This window comes from Schistocerca nitens, unplaced genomic scaffold (assembly GCF_023898315.1).
Source record: "Schistocerca nitens isolate TAMUIC-IGC-003100 unplaced genomic scaffold, iqSchNite1.1 HiC_scaffold_373, whole genome shotgun sequence".
NCBI classification, from domain to species: domain Eukaryota; kingdom Metazoa; phylum Arthropoda; class Insecta; order Orthoptera; family Acrididae; genus Schistocerca; species Schistocerca nitens.
This window is the reverse complement of record NW_026045907.1, coordinates 434,122-453,708: the sequence shown is the minus strand read 5'-3', so window position 1 is coordinate 453,708 and position 19,587 is coordinate 434,122. Positions and strand designations below refer to the sequence as shown.

General features: G+C 43.1%; 1 protein-coding gene across 1 annotated transcript in view; it reads left to right on the top strand.

Annotated features, from left to right (window-relative positions):
- The window catches only part of LOC126229542 (D-erythrulose reductase-like), a 64,980-nt gene extending 49,384 nt beyond the window's left edge, over positions 1-15,596 (top strand). Inside the window, exon 6 of the mRNA XM_049942307.1 lies at positions 15,402-15,596. Within this exon, the coding sequence (XP_049798264.1) occupies positions 15,402-15,505 (104 nt within the window). The 3' untranslated portion in view covers positions 15,506-15,596. The remainder of the gene's footprint in view (positions 1-15,401) is intronic.
- Positions 15,597-19,587: the final 3,991 nt, after the last annotated feature.

The window sequence follows — 19,587 nt, the reverse complement described above, 5'->3', positions numbered from 1 at the left end:
CCGGCAGAGAAGACGCCTTGATCAATCGATTCGTATTCCGTGTGATACGTTGCGTTGGATCTGCGCTTAGTTTTCGGTACGTCGTCGGATCTAATAGGTCTCGGATCTTTTGCTCATAATCTTCGGTCTTCATTACGACGGTCGCATTCCCCTTATCGGCAGGCAGTACCAATATACTCTTGTCGGCGTTGAGATTCTTAATGGCTTGTACCTCTTCTTTCTTCAGGTTGCAAGCTGGCGGTTTTGCTCGGCGCAGTATCCTGGCTGTTTCCGTGCGTATTTCCTCTGCCCTTTCACAAGGAAGGGCACGAATGGCTGCTTCGGTGTTGGCAATGATGTCCTCCATAGGTATGGTTCTCGGGATGATAGCGAAATTCCCTCCTTTTTGAAGAACAGACACTTCCTCTTCGGTCAATTGTCGTTCAGTGAGGTTGACCACTGTGTGTGACATGTCGGGAGTCGCCTTGTCGGTCTGCTTCCGGCATCTTTCAAACTTTTTCTTCTGTCGCTCGGTGCAGCGCTCGAGTTCGTTCTGCATGCTCCTGTGAGTGATGCTGTCGATCTTGTCCCAGTCGTCTCGATGCATTCTGCTACTTAGTTGATAGAAAATGTCCAGAAGTTCCTGATCCGTTCTTGCCAAGTCTCTCCGTGTTGTATGTATTCGCTCACGAAGAAAAGCTCGTTCCATTCTGTCGTAGATACGATGTGCTTGGGCGGTGGTGAATAGGCGCTTGCATCTCAAGAACTTCGGTGTAGCACATTCATCTCGGCACCGTGACAGAAAGGCGAGAGAGGACATCAGTCGCGCTTTCTTCTTCCGTCGTTGGTCAAGGCGTCGGTACAATCTGCAAATCTCCTCCCCGTAGAGGCGTAATACAAAATTGTTGAGGCTTTCGTGGCCACTTGTTGACAAACTGCCTATTGGCTTCTGTCTCGGGTTCTTCGGCCGACGTTCATCTAATGATTTTTCTGACGTTTCGCCAGCACGAGTGGCTGGCATTGTCAAAGCTTCACCCTCCATTGCCGGTGGTGAACTGGAGCCGAGCTCGCGGGCGCAGACTATATGTACCTGGCGCGCCAACGTCCGAGGGCTTCTCCGCGGTCATTTCCGGTGCGGTTCTCCTCTTGCTACCTGCGACGGTCGTTCGCTGCAGTACGGGAAGCCAGGATCCGTTGACCTTAAGGCTTTCCTCTTTCTTGTTCAAACTGTTCGCGTGTTTTTGTATTTCTACAGCTTCTCTGAACAAGCGCGTGTGATAGTGGTTCTCTACAGCCAGAACTTCCGTGTCGGCGAATTTTATTACGTGGTCGGTCTCATTCAGTGCGTGTTCTGCCACGGCCGATTTCTCCACCTGCCCCAACCTGCAATGTCGCTTATGCTCCTTGATCCTGGTGTTAATGGATCGTCCAGTCATCCCGACATAAACTTTTCCGCATTTGCATGGTATGCGGTACTGCAGCGAACGACCGTCGCAGGTAGCAAGAGGAGAACCGCACCGGAAATGACCGCGGAGAAGCCCTCGGACGTTGGCGCGCCAGGTACATATAGTCTGCGCCCGCGAGCTCGGCTCCAGTTCACCACCGGCAATGGAGGGTGAAGCTTTGACAATGCCAGCCACTCGTGCTGGCGAAACGTCAGAAAAATCATTAGATGAACGTCGGCCGAAGAACCCGAGACAGAAGCCAATAGGCAGTTTGTCAACAAGTGGCCACGAAAGCCTCAACAATTTTGTATTACGCCTCTACGGGGAGGAGATTTGCAGATTGTACCGACGCCTTGACCAACGACGGAAGAAGAAAGCGCGACTGATGTCCTCTCTCGCCTTTCTGTCACGGTGCCGAGATGAATGTGCTACACCGAAGTTCTTGAGATGCAAGCGCCTATTCACCACCGCCCAAGCACATCGTATCTACGACAGAATGGAACGAGCTTTTCTTCGTGAGCGAATACATACAACACGGAGAGACTTGGCAAGAACGGATCAGGAACTTCTGGACATTTTCTATCAACTAAGTAGCAGAATGCATCGAGACGACTGGGACAAGATCGACAGCATCACTCACAGGAGCATGCAGAACGAACTCGAGCGCTGCACCGAGCGACAGAAGAAAAAGTTTGAAAGATGCCGGAAGCAGACCGACAAGGCGACTCCCGACATGTCACACACAGTGGTCAACCTCACTGAACGACAATTGACCGAAGAGGAAGTGTCTGTTCTTCAAAAAGGAGGGAATTTCGCTATCATCCCGAGAACCATACCTATGGAGGACATCATTGCCAACACCGAAGCAGCCATTCGTGCCCTTCCTTGTGAAAGGGCAGAGGAAATACGCACGGAAACAGCCAGGATACTGCGCCGAGCAAAACCGCCAGCTTGCAACCTGAAGAAAGAAGAGGTACAAGCCATTAAGAATCTCAACGCCGACAAGAGTATATTGGTACTGCCTGCCGATAAGGGGAATGCGACCGTCGTAATGAAGACCGAAGATTATGAGCAAAAGATCCGAGACCTATTAGATCCGACGACGTACCGAAAACTAAGCGCAGATCCAACGCAACGTATCACACGGAATACGAATCGATTGATCAAGGCGTCTTCTCTGCCGGCGGACATACAGAGAAACCTGCGCAACACAGAAGCCCTACCACCTCGGCTGTATGGATTACCCAAGATCCATAAGAACAACGTTCCACTGAGACCGATCGTTAGCGCTCCTGGATCACCGACATATAAGCTGGCAAAACACTTGGCCTCTCTGCTCCAACCACACGTGGGGAAGACCGACACATACATTAAGGACTCAGGACATTTCATTGAGAAGCTGAAGAAACTGAAACTTGCACCAAACGACATCCTGGTCAGCTTTGATGTTGTTTCGTTATTTACGAAAGTGCCACTCAGTGACGCTCTGGAGCACATCGGTTCCATTTTCCCGCTAGACATCAGAAAGCTCTTCCATGCATGTCTCACCACGAGCTATTTCACGTGGAATGGCGACTTCTACGAACAGCTGGAAGGCGTCGCCATGGGTAGTCCTCTCAGTCCAGTGGTGGCCAACTTCTTCATGGAACAATTCGAAGCACAGGCACTGGACTCGGCGACTTGCAAACCTAAGGTGTGGTACAGGTACGTCGATGATACTTTCGTGGTGTGGAGCCATGGTGAAGAACAGCTCGGTGACTTCCTAAGACACTTGAACAGCCTCCATGCCAACATAACATTTACCATGGAAGTAGAAAAGGACAAGAAACTGCCATTTCTAGATGTGCTGGTCACAAGGGACGGCGAAAACCTGGGACACAGCGTGTATCGAAAACCGACTCACACGGACCGATACCTGCACAAACTGTCAAACCACCACCCAAGCCAGAAAAGGGGCATGATTAGTACGCTCGTAACGAGAGCAGGACGAATATGTGAGCCGCAACACCTCAAACGAGAAATGCAACACCTGGAAACAGTCCTGAGGAGCAATGGGTACTCCACAAATTATATTAGAAGTGTAACTGAGCCAAACATTCGGCGAAGTAAGGAACCAGAAAAAGAAATGTCGGGTACGGCCTTTCTGCCATACATTCCCAGAGTGACGGACAGAATCGGCCGTATATTGCGCAAACATGGCGTAAAGACGATCTTCAAACCGACAAGGAAGATCAAAGAGTGTCTTAGATCGGCGAAGGAGAAAAGAGACCCACTTGCAATGTCGGGAATATACCGCATACCATGCACATGCGGAAAAGTTTATGTCGGGATGACTGGACGATCCATTAACACCAGGATCAAGGAGCATAAGCGACATTGCAGGTTGGGGCAGGTGGAGAAATCGGCCGTGGCAGAACACGCACTGAATGAGACCGACCACGTAATAAAATTCGCCGACACGGAAGTTCTGGCTGTAGAGAACCACTATCACACGCGCTTGTTCAGAGAAGCTGTAGAAATACAAAAACACGCGAACAGTTTGAACAAGAAAGAGGAAAGCCTTAAGGTCAACGGATCCTGGCTTCCCGTACTGCAGCGAACGACCGTCGCAGGTAGCAAGAGGAGAACCGCACCGGAAATGACCGCGGAGAAGCCCTCGGACGTTGGCGCGCCAGGTACATATAGTCTGCGCCCGCGAGCTCGGCTCCAGTTCACCACCGGCAATGGAGGGTGAAGCTTTAACAATGCCAGCCACTCGTGCTGGCGAAACGTCAGAAAAATCATTAGATGAACGTCGGCCGAAGAACCCGAGACAGAAGCCAATAGGCAGTTTGTCAACAAGTGGCCACGAAAGCCTCAACAATTAACTAATTTACATTAATTTAATAACAGATGGCGCTAAAGGTACGCTTGCATGATATCTGTCTACACGAAAGTAAGGTTAGTAACTTGTACTCAAGGAACGCAGCTATAGTGCGTCCTATCACTAGAAAGGCTGACAGACAAGAGCGAGAGATCAGAGCAGGAACGCTCTCCACTTATTTTATAAAACAAGGAAGCGTATTATAATCGATCGCAATCAGCTACAGGCTGACAGCCTAGATATATTTGACATGTTATTTATGAAATTATAATTACATTTCACAAAATTATTGTACATAAGTTACTTCGACGTGAGGTTATACACACTAAAACCAAAGACTAATGCGCATTTCTGTACTTTCCGTTACTACATTTACACAAAATTACGTGGGTCTGTCCATATGATGCTTCAGTTAGTAATTTCATCAACGAATCGTATCTGAGTTTTAATCTCACTACTGAACCAATCCTTTATTCCCGTCAGTGTTTCTTCGCTGTACATATAGAATAGTAGGGGAGAAAAGCTGCATCACTAACTTACAGCCTTTTAAGAGGGGTGGGGGTGGGGGGGGGGGGGTAGGACATCAAACGGGCCGACTTGGAGCAGGAGAGGCACCACAGGACATTTTAATTTCCAGTGTCTATACTTTTACAAATAAATTCATAGAACTTTGTCAGCATGACCAGGAAGGATTCAGGATTCACACTCATTGCAGTGGAAGTTCAAAAACATAACAAAATAATTTTTTTTAAGTGTGGAATTTCATCATTTTTTCACTTACTAATGGCTGCATTTGTTGCTATAGGTACACTTTTCTTCGTAAGTTGGAGAGATTCTTCGATGAATTTTGCACAGCATACATACCATACTTAGAGGTGTATGAAACTCTAGAATTTATTTAATTCATGAAAAAACGAATGAGCTGTTGTATTTTAAACTTCGTGTTTAGAAAAAACACAAATTTTGCAGTTAATTACCTCAATTTTTAAAGATTTGGAACATTCTAGTTTCATACACGTAAAAAAATTTATTTTGTTATGTTTTCGAACCATGAGTGTGACTTCTGAATCCTTCCTGGTCATGGTGACAAAGCTTTATAAAGTTATTTGTAAAAGTGTAGACAGTGGAAATTGAAATGTCCTGTGGTGCTTGCCGGCCGGAGTGACCGTACGGTTCTAGGCGCTACAGTTTGGAGCCGAGCGACCGCTACGGTCACAGGTTCGAATCCTGCCTCGGGCATGGATGTGTGTAATGTCCTTAGGTTAGTTAGGTTTAATTAGTTCTAAGTTCTAGGCGACTGATGACCTCAGAAGTTAATTCGCATAGTGCTCAAAGCCATTTGAACCATTTGAACCTGTGGTGCTTCTCCTGCTCCAAGTCGGCCCGTTTGACGTCATACCACCCTTAAATCCGAGTAGTTGGTTCTTGGCCATCCATTCTTATTGTTGTTATACATATTGTGTCAGCTGCATTACGTATCGATGTAGTGCATGGTAGTGACTTAGGCCTATGAAAAATTGTGCCGCCCCAGGACTGGCTGCCGGATTTCCCGCTTATTCCTAGTGTTCGCAAGGACCACTTCGGCTATCCGTGCACGCTCACCGGAACGGTCCGACCCTCTATATGTAACATATCACATCATTAAGGGGACATTGTATACATGAAATTCGTTGAAATGTGACTTTTCTGATTTCTACTCCATAATGTACGTTGAACATTTTGGTATATAATACATTAAAATCAGACTATTGTGAGACTGTCAAATAATATTTTGAACGTTGACGTGTGACTGTCAAATTTCGCGACTACGCATATACTGTCACAGTTGAGCTGTCATATCTTGGGTACTACACATTCTAGAAGGCTGTGAATTACTTTGTTTTGTGCCTACTGCTACGTCTCAGAAGTTGGCATTATGAATTAACAAATCAGTCCTTTGTTTCTGATACTAGTTTTCCTTGAAAGTAGTGTGATTATCGGCTATTTCTGTGTTGTTTTTAATATGGAAATAAAATGACTAAGCTTAAAATTAATTATATTTTTTGCAACAAATGAACCGTTTTCTAAAAAAATCTTTATGGTAGAGACATGAAATTTTCACAGCATGTCAAGTGTGAGATTCAACAGATATTGAACTAGAATAATTAAAATATCCTGAGTTGTTTGGTTTTTACGTTCACTTATTTATAAAATTTGTCAAAAAATTGAGTGTTTGAAAAAAAAAGATAACATGCCCCACAATACAACTTAAGTAATAATTCTAGTTCAGTGTATCTAGAAAGGTGCATTCAATAATTATGGAAAATCGTAAGTTGGTGTCTTAAAGAGTTTCCAAGATAATGGGTCACAAAATTCGATAATTTAAAATTGGCGACATATAATGTCCCCTTAAGACATTGTCCACTATATTCCTCACGTAATGCTCGTCAACATTATTAATTCAATTCCCACTTCAAGGGTAGCTAGACTACGTGGAATCCAGACTAATGTTGTTACCGCACGCCCGTGACTCGTCACCAAGATCTGTTCTTTCAGACATGCAAGTTCGTTTTAAAGAATGGTTTGCATCTTGCCTTCATCTGGCAGAATTTTATTTTGCGATTGCAGTCTCGGTATTAAGCCATTTTCAAGCATCTGCAATACATAATACAACGTAATGAGAACAATTTACAGTGGGATTAACAGGAGGTACAACCAGTCTTGTAGTTTTTTGACATTAATATACTGAACTTACAAGATTTTGACGTATAGGGAGAGATAACAACGTAATATGTACAACTGCACATCACATAAACTATAATCATAATACCAACACCATTGAGGAAATGTACTACACACGGTATATAAAGGCAGATTAATTGACGCTCTAGAAGAAATTGTAATTTATAGCGCCTTCAAAGAACAACCTCAATACGTACCCAGTGAACAATGGACCCCAGAAATAAAAATCGTCTCGACTGTTTTAGACATATACTCTAATGTATTGTAAGTGCACACTTGTGTAATATATACAATCCACTCAAAATGGGAGCACATAAAATGGACTATTGACTAATATTGGTGACTAGTTGTTCTCTGATGTGGTGCAGTTGTGCATACGGCGTTGTTATCTCTGTGTATATTTTAAAATCTTGTAAGTTCGGTATATGAATCTCAAAAAACTACAAAACTGGTTGTACCTACTGTTCATCCCACTGTAGATTGTTCTCATCACGTTGTATTATTTTTGTAGATGCTTGAAAATAGCTTAATGGTGAAACTCCTATCGCGAAATAAAATTCTAACAGCTAAAACCAATATGAAATCTTTCAGAAATTTTATGGGAGATGTGGACCCATTCAACAAGAAAATAATGCATTCAAGTATTACAAGCCTACACGGGCACACGACGATAACAATGGCCTCTAATCCCCGTAGCCTAATTCTTCCTGGCCCGCGAATGCAATTAATAATGTTGGCGAGCATTAGGTCATAAATTTAGTGGACTGCGGCATAGAGATGTAGACATATGACTTATGGTAGTTTGGGCCGGTCATGGGAGAGTGTAGGGATAGCAGAAGTGGTTTAGACGACCATTCGCGATAAGGGGGAAATCCGAGTTCGAATCCCCATCCGGCACAAGTTTTCATATGAGTACCTAACACAGTAGATGTCAAAGAATTTGCAGTCGGCAAACAATTTCGAACTATTTCGTGCAGCTGTGGATTGTCTTTTCTTACAAGAGTTTAGGGCGTGTTGCATCGACTTACACTGTCGAACGCTTTTTCCATGTTGGCAGAGCCTGTGTAGGTGTCTTGACATTTCCTTCAGTCTTGCTTCCATTATCAATTGCAACATCAGAACTGCCTCTTTGGTGCCTTTGTTGTTGTTACTATTGCGATCTTCAGTATAAAGTCTGGATTGATGTAGCTATCCACGCTATCCAATCCTCTGCAAGGATCTTCATCTCCGAGCAACTACTGCAACGTACATCCTTCTGAATCTGCTTACTGCATAAATCTTTTGGTCTCCCTCTACGATTTTTACTCCCATGTTACACTCCAGTACTAATCTGGTGATCCCATGATGTATCAGAGTGAATCGTATTAAACATCCCTTCTTCTATTCACGTAATACCACAAATTCCTTTTCTCCCCAGTACCTCCTCGTTAGCTACGTGATCTACCTACCTAATCTTGATCATTCTTCTGCAGCACCGCATTTCAAGAGCTTCTATTCTCTTTTTGTCTAAAGTGTTTATCATCCACGTTTCGCTTCCATACAAATACTTTCAAAAAAGGCTTCTTGACACTTAACTCTATATTCGATGTTAACAAATTTCTCTTCTTCAGAAACGCTTTTCTTGCCATAGCCAGTAAACATTTTATGTCCTCTCTACTTCAGCCATCATCACTTATTTTGCTCCCCAAATAAAAAAAACTCATTTACTACTTTAAGTGTCTCATTTCCTAATTTAATTCGCTCAGCAGCATTCCATTATCCTCGTTTTGCCTTTGTTGATGTTCATCTTATAGCCTCCATTCAAGACACTGTCCATTGTTTTCAACTTGTCTTCCAAATTCTCTGCTGTCTCTGACAGAACTGCAGTGTCATCGGCAAACCTCAGGGTTTTTGTTTCTTCTCCCTGGATTTTAATTCCTACTCCAAATTTTTCTTTTCTTTCCTTTACTGCTTGTTCAATATACAAATTGAATAACATCGGGGACAAGCTATGACCCCGTCTCTCCCTTCTCAACTACTAATTCCGTTTCGTCCCCCTGCCGTCTGGTTTCTGTATAAATGGTAAATAACCTTTCGTTCCGTGTATTTTACCCATGCCACCTTCTAATCAAGAATCATAAAAAAAGGTTGTATACCTGGAAGAATCCTGGAGATACTAAAAGGTATCAGATAGATTATATAATGGTAAGACAGAGATTTAGGAACCAGGTTTTAAATTGTAAGACATTTCCAGGGGCAGATGTGGATTCTGACCACAATCTATTGGTTATGAACTGCAGATTGAAACTGAAGAAACTGCAGAAACTGCAGAAAGGTGAGAATTTAAGGAGATGGGACCTGGATAAACTGAAAGAACCAGAGGTTGTAGAGAGTTTCAGGGAGAGCATAAGGGAACAATTGACAGGAATGGGGGAAAGAAATACAGTAGAAGAAGAAAGGGTAGCTCTGAGGGATGAAGTAGTGAAGGCAGCAGAGGATCAAGTAGGTAAAAAGACGAGGGCTAATAGAAATCCTTGGGTAACAGAAGAAATATTGAATTTAATTGATGAAAGGAGAAAATATAAAAATGCAGTAAATGAAGCAGGCAAAAAGGAATACAAACGTCTCAGAAATGAGATCGACAGGTAGTGCAAAATGGCTAAGCAGGGATGGCTAGAGGACAAATGTAAGGATGTAGAGGCTTGTGTCACTAGGGTTAAGATAGATACTGCCTACAGGAAAATTAAAGAGACCTTTGGAGAAAAGAGAACCACTTGTATGAATATAAAGAGCTCAGATGGCAACCCAGTTCTAAGCAAAGAAGGGAAGGCAGAAAGGTGGAAGGAGCATATAGAGGGTTTATACAAGGGCGATGTACTTGAGGACAATATTATGGAAATGGAAGAGGATGTAGATGAAGATGAAATGGGAGATAAGATACTGCGTGAAGAGTTTGACAGAGCACTGAAAGACCTGAGACGAAACAAGGCCCCGGGAGTAGACAACATTCCATTAGAACTACTGATGGCCTTGGGAGAGCCAGTCGTGACAAAACTCTACCATCTGGTGAGCAAGATGTATGAGACAGGCGAAATACCCACAGACTTCAAGAAGAATATAATAATTCCAACCCCAAAGAAAGCAGGTGTTGACAGATGTGAAAATTACCGAACTATCAGCTTAATTAGTCACAGCTGCAAAATACTAACGCGAATTCTTTACAGACGAATGGGAAAACTGGTAGAAGCCGACCTCGGGGAAGATCAGTTTGGATTCCGTAGAAATGTTGGAACACGTGAGGCAATACTAACCTTACGACTTATCTTAGAAGAAAGATTAAGAAAAGGCAAACCTACGTTTCTAGCATTTGTAGACTTAGAGAAAGCTTTTGACAATGTTAACTGGAATACTCTCTTTCAAATTCTGAAGGTGGCAGGGGTAAAATACAAGGAGCGAAAGGCTATTTACAATTTGTACAGAAACCAGATGGCAGTTATAAGAGTCGAGGGGCATGAAAGGGAAGCAGTGGTTGGGAAAGGAGTGAGACAGGGTTGTAGCCTCTCCCCGATGTTATTCAATCTGTATATCAAGCAAGCAGTAAAGGAAACAAAAGAAAAATTTGGAGTAGGTATTAAAATTCATGGAGAAGAAGTAAAAACTTTGAGGTTCGCCGATGACATTGTAATTCTATCAGAGACAGCAAAGGACTTGGAAGAGCAGTTGAACGGAATGGACAGTGTCTTGAAAGGAGGATATAAGATGAACATCAACTAAAGCAAAACGAGGATAATGGAATGTAGTCAAATTAAATCGGGTGATGCTGAGGGGATTAGATTAGGAAATGAGACACTTAAAGTAGTAAAGGAGTTTTGCTATTTAGGGAGTAAAATAACTGATGATGGCCGAAGTAGAGAGGATATAAAATGTAGACTGGCAATGGCAAGGAAATCGTTTCTGAAGAAGAGAAATTTGTTAACATCGAGTATAGATTTAAGTGTCAGGAAGTCGTTTCTGAAAGTATTTGTATGGAGTGTAGCCGTGTATGGAAGTGAAACATGGACGATAACCAGTTTGGACAAGAAGAGAATAGAAGCTTTCGAAATGTGGTGCTACAGAAGAATACTGAAGATAAGGTGGGTAGATCACGTAACTAATGAGGAGGTATTGAATAGGATTGGGGAGAAGAGAAGTTTGTGGCACAACTTGTCTAGAAGAAGGGATCGGTTGGTAGGACATGTTTTGAGGCATCAAGGGATCACAAATTTAGCATTGGAGGGCAGCGTGGAGGGTAAAAATCGTAGAGGGAGACCAAGAGATCAATACACTAAGCAGATTCAGAATGATGTAGGTTGCAGTAGGTACTGGGAGATGCAGAAGTTTGCACAGGATAGAGTAGCATGGAGAGCTGCATCAAACCAGTCTCAGGACTGAAGACCACAACAACAACAACCTTCTAATGACCCTCCCTTGGCCACTAGAAAAATTATTAAGTATTCCTGATAAGAGCAAAAAGAACAGACAGGCAGCCTCGAAACTTTCCGCTGCAAAATTAATTGTAACTACTGTTCCCCATTCTTTCCGTGTCCTCTTTCCTTCCCAGTATTAAATTATTTAAATAAATATTTCCTTTGGTGTTACTTTTGAATATAAATATTGAAACTGACCTTTTCATCAAAAATATAATATTTAGTGCTGTGAGGATCTTAATTACTGTCTTCTTGGCTGAAAAATAGTAGATTATTAATTTTTCAGTAATGCGTGGCGTCTCCGGGGTGCAATCGAGCGCACCCAAGGTTAAAGTTCCTCTTAGCAGCCATCGTAAGAAACAGCTTTGCAAGATCTGCGTCGTAATATAGCTCTGAAAAATTCTTGACGCTGTTATTGAAGAGCAAATCAGACGGATACCTGTGTCGGTAGGGCAAGCTCCTCAAATTTTCGCTTTTCACGAAAGAGAATATGTTCATTCCAAAACACCGTGTTATTAAACAGATATCGCACAGTACTAACTAGCAAGTCTTCTGCTTGCTTGCACTTTGTATCCTAATTACTATAAGTGGAAAGATGAGCATAATATTCACTTCAGAAATGAGAAAAATGTTACCTTTTAAGATAACAATTATTATTTCATAAAAACGTATTTTTCAGTGCTCAACTATTACAGTATATATTCAGCTTCTTATATTCTTCCTTCCGTAGTCCAGTCTACTATCAGAAAAAAATCATTAGTAAAGTCACGGAATACACAAGTGTGTTAAAAATCGCGGAACACTAACAAGCCAACGATGTTATTTTCAATGCTGCGCTCTCGCAGTCGAAAGTGGTAATTCACATTATCAAGTGATAATATAACGTTTACAGTTCGACAGTCGTTACTCATGTCAGATCTGTCGAAAACATTTTATAAGTTTCAATCTCATTTTTGAGATGATTGTATTCCGCTTTGCCTGCTTCGTGAATAGCATTGTTGTATTTCCCCTTTCATCGATTCCATTCAGTGTCTTTTGTCTTACCTAAGGATTTCTATTAGCGCTCGCTCTTTACCTATTTGATCCTCTGCTGCCTTCACTATTTCAACTGTCCGAGTTACCCATTATTCTTATAATGTATTTCTTTCTCCTGTTCTTGTCAATTACTCTCTAATCTAATTTCCTACCCTTTTGCAGCTTCTTCAGTTTTAACCTGTAGTTCATAACTAGTAAATTCTGGCCAGAGTACAATCAGCCTCTGGAAATGTCTTAGAATTTGAAATATAGTTCCGAAATCTCTGCTTAGCTATCATATAATCAGTCTGAAAACGTCTGGTGTCTCCATGTCTCTTCCACGTATACAACCTTCTTTCATGATTCTTGAAACAAGTGTTAGCTATGATTAAATTATGCTCTGTGTAAAATTCTACCAGGCGGCTTCATCTTTCATTCCTTTCCTCCAGTCCATACTCACCTATAATTTTTCATCTCTTCTCTTTCTTTGCCGGCTGGGGTGGCCAAGCGATTCTAGGCGCTACAGTCTGGAACTGCGCGACCGCTACGGTCGCAGGTTCGAATCCTGCCTCGGGCATGGATGTGTGTGATGTCCTTAGGTTTGTTAGTTTTAAGTAGTTCTAAGTTCTAGGGGACTGATGACCTTAGAAGTCAAGTCCCATAGTGCTAAGAGCCATTTGAACCATTTTTCTCTTTCTTTTACTACAATCGAATTCCAGTCACCCATGGCTATTAAATTTTCGTTTCCGTTAGCTATCTGAATAATTTTTTTTTTTTTATTTCATCATACATTTCTTCACTCTCTTCTACATCTGCTGAGCTAGTTGCCATTTAAACTTGCGGTAGTGTGCTGGGTGTGGGCTTCGTGTCTGTCTTGGCCACAATAATGCGTTCACTATGCTGTTCACAGTAGCTTACCCACGTTCCTATTTTTTATTCATTATTAAAGCTACTCCTGCATTACCCCTATCTGATGTTGTTTTTATAGCCCCTTATTCACCTGACCAGAAGTCCTGTTCCTCCTGCCACAGAACTTCACTAGCGCCCACGATATCTAACTTCATTATCCATTTCAGTTTTTAAATTTTCTAACCTACCAGCACGATTAAGGGATCTGACATTCCACACTCCAATTCATAGAACGCCAGTTTCATTTCTTCTGATAACGATGTCTTCCTGAGTAGTCCTCACTCAGAGATCCGAATGGGGAACTATTTTACCTCCTGAGTATTTTACCCAAGAGGATGCCATCATCATTTAACCGTTCAGGAGAGCTTCATAACGTCGGGAAAAATTATAGCTGTAGCTTCCCCTCGATTTCAGCCATTCGCAGTACCAGCACAGCAAGGCCATTTTCGTTGATGTTACAAGGTGTTACTGTGGTGTCACCGCAAAGCACCACACTGGCTAGGGTGTAGGCTTGAAATCGGCTGCGGTCCGTCAGTACACATCTGACCCGCGAGTCGCCACTGTCGACGCTAGCAGACCGAGCGCCGCCAATCGGCTGGTCTTACGAGACAAGCTAGCGCACTGGCCAGTTCTACAGCGGACTTTAACAGCAATGGTTCACTTGTCATGGCTTCAGAGATCTCATTCGCAGAGACGCTAGTTATCAGCCTTCAGGCGCCTAGCCAGGCGCCACATTCAGTTTATGCATTGACAATTGATCTATATGTGTGAAGCAATCAGAATTGTAAAGAAGTATTCGCAGTTCAGTCTATAACTGCACTTGTAAATTATTGTACAGATAGACGTTCACCGCTGATGCTGAATTAAAGCTAAGTATTTAATGGTATTCCTGTCTACTAACTTCTATTTGCTATCTGGGGAGCAAAATAACTGATGATGGTCGAAGTAGAGAGGATATAAAATGTAGACTGGCAATGGCAAGGAAAGCGTTTCTGAAGAAGAGAAATTTGTTAACATCGAGTATAGATTTAAATGTCAGGAAGTCGTTTCTGAAAGTATTTGTATGGAGTGTAGCCATGTATGGAAGTGAAACATGGACGATAAATAGTTTGGACAAGAAGAGAACAGAAGCTTTCGAAATGTGGTGCTACAGAAGAATGCTGAAGATTAGATGGATAGATCACGTAACTGATGAGGAGGTATCGAATAGAACTGGGGAGGAGTTTGTGGCGCAACTTGACAAGAAGACGGGACCGGTTGGTAGGACATGTTCTGAGGCATGAAGGGATCAGAAATTTAGCATTGGATGGCAGCGTAGAGGGTAAAAATCGTAGAGGGAGACCAAGAGATGAATACACTAAGCATATTCAGAAGGATGTAGGTTGCAGTAAGTACTGGGAGATGAAGAAGCTTGCACAGGATAGAGTAGCATGGAGAGCTGTATCAAACAAGTCTCAGGACTGAAGACCACAACAACAACAACAACTTCTAAGCACCTAAGATGTTCCAGATACATCCCGTCAAGTATACTTCATTGATCCTCACGTCAGCCTACGTGATCAACGGGTGCAATGGCTACACGTCGTGATCAGGTTAAGAGTCAAATTCCGTGACTCAGCTGGGTCACCCTTTTTCCATGAGGCTCATAGTTCCGCATCTTACACAACAGTTACAAGGCCCGATCAGTGAACCATCCAGACTGTTGCCCCTGCATCTACTGAAAAGGCTACTGCCCCATTTCAGGTACCACACGTTTGTCTGGCCTCTCAACAGATACCCCTCCGTGGTGGTTGCACCTACGGTACAGTTTTCTGTATCGCTGAGGTATACAAGCCTCTCCACCTACGGCAAAGTCTATGGTCCATCGTTCTAGGAGGGGGGGGGGGGGGGGTCGAGCTTTGGTGCCTTTACGTTTCCTAAAGCCAAACCCATCAGATTCTCAGTTCGGTAGTGGTGTGATAGAAGCTGTTGATGTACGGGGAGGAGATCTAGACTGGTCGGTTACTGTGTGGTGTGGTGTTGCAGAAACCACGGACGTGGCGAATGCGGTGCTGTTCCTGCTGAGCGACAAGGCGGCCATGATCAACGGCGTCTCTCTGCCGGTCGACGGCGGCTTCACCGCCACCTGAGGCTCCGCCCCACACCAGCCAGCGGCCAGGAGTGAACTGTCCTGTCTCTCACGTCTGTAACGTGACGCAAATAAATGGTGCTTCGTGCAAATTTTGGTGTCTGAAGCCGAGAGAATCCTTTCATCCCGTGACTGAGGCTGTGGTCGTCTATTCCAGCGCAATCTGAGCTGCAAAAAACGCGGCCGAAATTTTAGCAAGTGTCCCAGTCACAAAGAGCAGGAAAAATTGTAAGGCGTTGGCAGTGAGATAGCCAGACACACGCATCGGAGAAGCAATATTTTTCTTTTTTCCTTATTTATCGCAGGCAGCCTTTGATATATGAAATGTAACCAATTAAACTACACTACTGGCCATTAAAATTGCTACACCACGAAGTTGACGTGCTACAGACGCGAAATTTAACCGACAGGAAGAAGATGCTGTGATATGCAAATGAATAGTTTTTCAGAGGCCGGCCGGAGTGGCCGAGCGGTTCTACGCGCTACAGTCTGGAACCGAGCGACCGCTACGGTCGCAGGTTCGAATCCTGCCTCGGGCATAGATGTGTGTCATGTCCTTAGGTTAGCTAGGTTTAAGTAGTTCTAAGTTCTAGGGGACTGATGACCACAGCAGTTAAGTCCCATAGTGCTCAGAGCCATTTGAAACATTTTTTTAGCTTTTCAGAGCATTCACACAAGGTTGGCGCCGGTGGCGACACCTACAACGTGCTTAGAAGAGGAAAGTTTCTAACCGATTTCTCATACACAAACAGCAGTTGACCGGCGTTGTTTGGTAGAACGTTGTTGTGATGCCTCGTGTAAGGAGGAGAAATACGTACCATCACGTTTCCAACTTGATAAAGGTCGGAATGTACCCTATCGCGATTGCGGTTTATCGTATCGCGACATTGCTGCTCGCGTTGGTCGAGATCCAATGACTGTTAGCACAATATGGAATCGGTGGGTTCAGAAGGGTAATACGGAACGCCGTGCTGGATCCCAACGGCCTCGTATCACTAGCAGTCGACATGAGAGGCATCTTATCCACGGTGGCTGTTACGGATCGTGCAGCCACGTCTCGATCCCTGAGTCAACAGATGGGGACGTTTGCAAGACAACAACCATCTGCACGAACAGTTCGACGACGTTTGTAGCAGCAATGACTATCAGCTCGGAGACCACGACTGAGGTTGACCTTGACGCTGCATCACAGACAGGAGCGCCTGCGATGGTGTACTCGACGACGAACCTGGGTGCACGAGTGGCAATGCAATTTTTCAGATGAATCCAGGTTCTGTCTACAGCATCAGGATGGTCGCATCCGTGTTTGGCGACATCGCGGTGGACGCACATTGGAAGCGTCTATTCGTCATCGCCATACTGGCGTATCATCCGGCGTGATAGTATGGGGTGCCATTGGTAATACGTCTCGGTCACCTCTCGTTCGCATTGACGGCACTTTGAACAGTGGACGTTACATTTCAGATGTGTTACCACCCGTGTCTCTACCCTTTATTCGATCCCTGCGAAACCCTACATTATAGGAGGATAATGCACGACCGCATGTTGCAGGTCCTGTACGGACCTTTCTGGATACAGAAAAGTTCGTCTGCTGCCTTGGCCAGCACATTATCCAGATCTCTCACCAATTGCAAACTTCTGGTCAATGGTGGCCGAGCAACTGGCTCGTCACAATACGCCAGTCACTACTCTTGATGAACTGTGGTATCGTGTTGAAGCTGCATGGGCAGCTGTACCTGTACACGCCATCCAAGCTCTGTTTGACTCAATGCTTAGGCGTATCAAGGCCATTATTACGGCCAGAGGTGGTTGTTCTGGGTACTGATTTCTCAGGATCTATGCTCCCAAATTGCGTGAAAATGTAATCACATATCAGTTCTAATATAATATATTTGTCCAATGAATACCTGTTTATCATCTGCATTTCTTCTTGGTGTAGGAATTTTAATGGCCAGTAGTGTGCATGTACTATCATAGTCACATACACCCATGAATCACGTAGAACACTGACGTGTTGTATACAGTAATTGAAGACCTAACTTCTAAACATGCTAAGGACCAAGATTAATTTCTTAAGGTACAACAAAAACACAATATTGTCTGATACGCAAAATTAGCATGCACGTTTTTATACAATTAAACATTTATTATCAGCCTGAAATATAAACTGTGCTGCAAGGCGAGAGAAAATTGCAGTAAACTGTCTAGAAAAGGAATATTAAAACCTTGAGAGCGGAAGGTGTCTTAATCATTGCCCTATTCAGACTAAATGAGCAAAGTCCAATAGAGATATCATACAGTAATAGTTGACAAAATATTAGTGCAGGTTGATTCTAAAAAAGAAGAAGACAGCAACCGGCCACTATTAATAATGCTATTTATTTATGTAAATAGAGCAGTAACTGGTTTCGAACTGACAAGTTCATCATCAGACGGCTGTTCGCAAGATTGACAAGATGCACTCTACATAATCGTCAGTTTTAGAGTTTTATACTCCCACTGCAGCGAAATATTCTTGACGTGTTGGTGCCATAGAAAATTCCGCGAAATTTTGTTGCAAAGTTGCAGGATTGTAATTTTCAAACATTGCAAAGTATATGCAGCACTTATATGATTTTCATATCTCCATATTGTGCAAAGCACGAGACACACACACACACACACACACACACACACACACACACACCAAAAATTATTTGCCTCATGTGAAGTTGACACAAAGATGCAGCAAATACTTTTTGGTGTGTTGGTGTGTTTGTGTGTGTCTGCGTGGTGCTTTGCACAATATGGTGATATGCAAATCATATAAGTGCTCCATATACTTTGCAGTATCTCAAAAATACAATCCTTCAACTTTGCAACAAAATTTCGCGGAATTTTCGATGGCACAAACACACCAAGAATATTTCGCTGCAGTGGGAGAATAAAAATCGAAAACTGACGATTATGTAAAGTGCATCTTGTGATTCTTGCGAACAGCAGTCTGATGATGAACTTGTCCGTTCGAAACCGGTTACGGCGCTATTTACTTAAATAAATAGCATTATTAATAGCGACTGGTTGCTGTCTTCTTCTTTGTAAACATCAACCTACGTTAACTGTACACAGCTACGGTCTCACCATGTCAGTTTTAGACAATATAGCATTGTCAAAACATATTTAAATACAAATATCTTAAGACATGTAAACAGTACGAAACAAAAATCATCAGCTTGCAGCGCCATTAAACAAAACAGTAAAAAATTGCCGATGGTGATGTGGCATAATGGGTACAATAGCAAGAATATCCTCTTTCTTTTCAGCAGGAAATCGTGAAATATTTTCCACTACTGACAGTTGTGTATAAATGATATCGCTAACAGCTTTGCATTTCATTAGGATGTTTACACTTTTCCGCTGTTCAACGTCACGGAATGTCCTTTTGATGTGCAGTATTTCAGGTAAGGTTCTTTTAATTTGTGCACCAAGACTGTTCTCTAGCTTTGTTGTGTTGATGATTTTATCAGCAGCAGTCTGGAAGTCGGTACTTTTCGTCCGTCTTGAGTGTGTTGAATGGTAAATAAGGGAGTGCTGAAGTAGTTGCTACCTGTAATCATCAGATACTCAATACTGGACTATCTTATCATGCCTTTCTATTATGGCAAAATACCTATCACAACTGCTGCTACGGTCGCAGGTTCGAATCCTGCCTCGGGCATAGATGTGTGTGATGTCCTTAGTTAGCTTTAAGTAGTTCTAAGTTCTAGGGGACTGATGACCTCAGATGTTAAGTCCCATAATTCTCAGAGCCATTTTTGAACAACTGTGGTCTGAAACCAGATACTTGGGTTATATGCAGCCCAGTAGCTCGCAAGACACTGTGAACATGTACACACATATATAAGTACACGGTTTTTGATTTGTCCACAACAGTTGTCACTCCAAATCACGAGTTTCCTTTTCTTACCAATTGCACTGACGGTAATTTTAGCGCAGTTCAGGACATAGGATAGACAAATTGCTATGCTGTTAGCTCCACGAGACACTTCACCCTCACGTCGATCTTAGCAAGAATACAGAAGTTGTGATATGAAAGCTGGAATA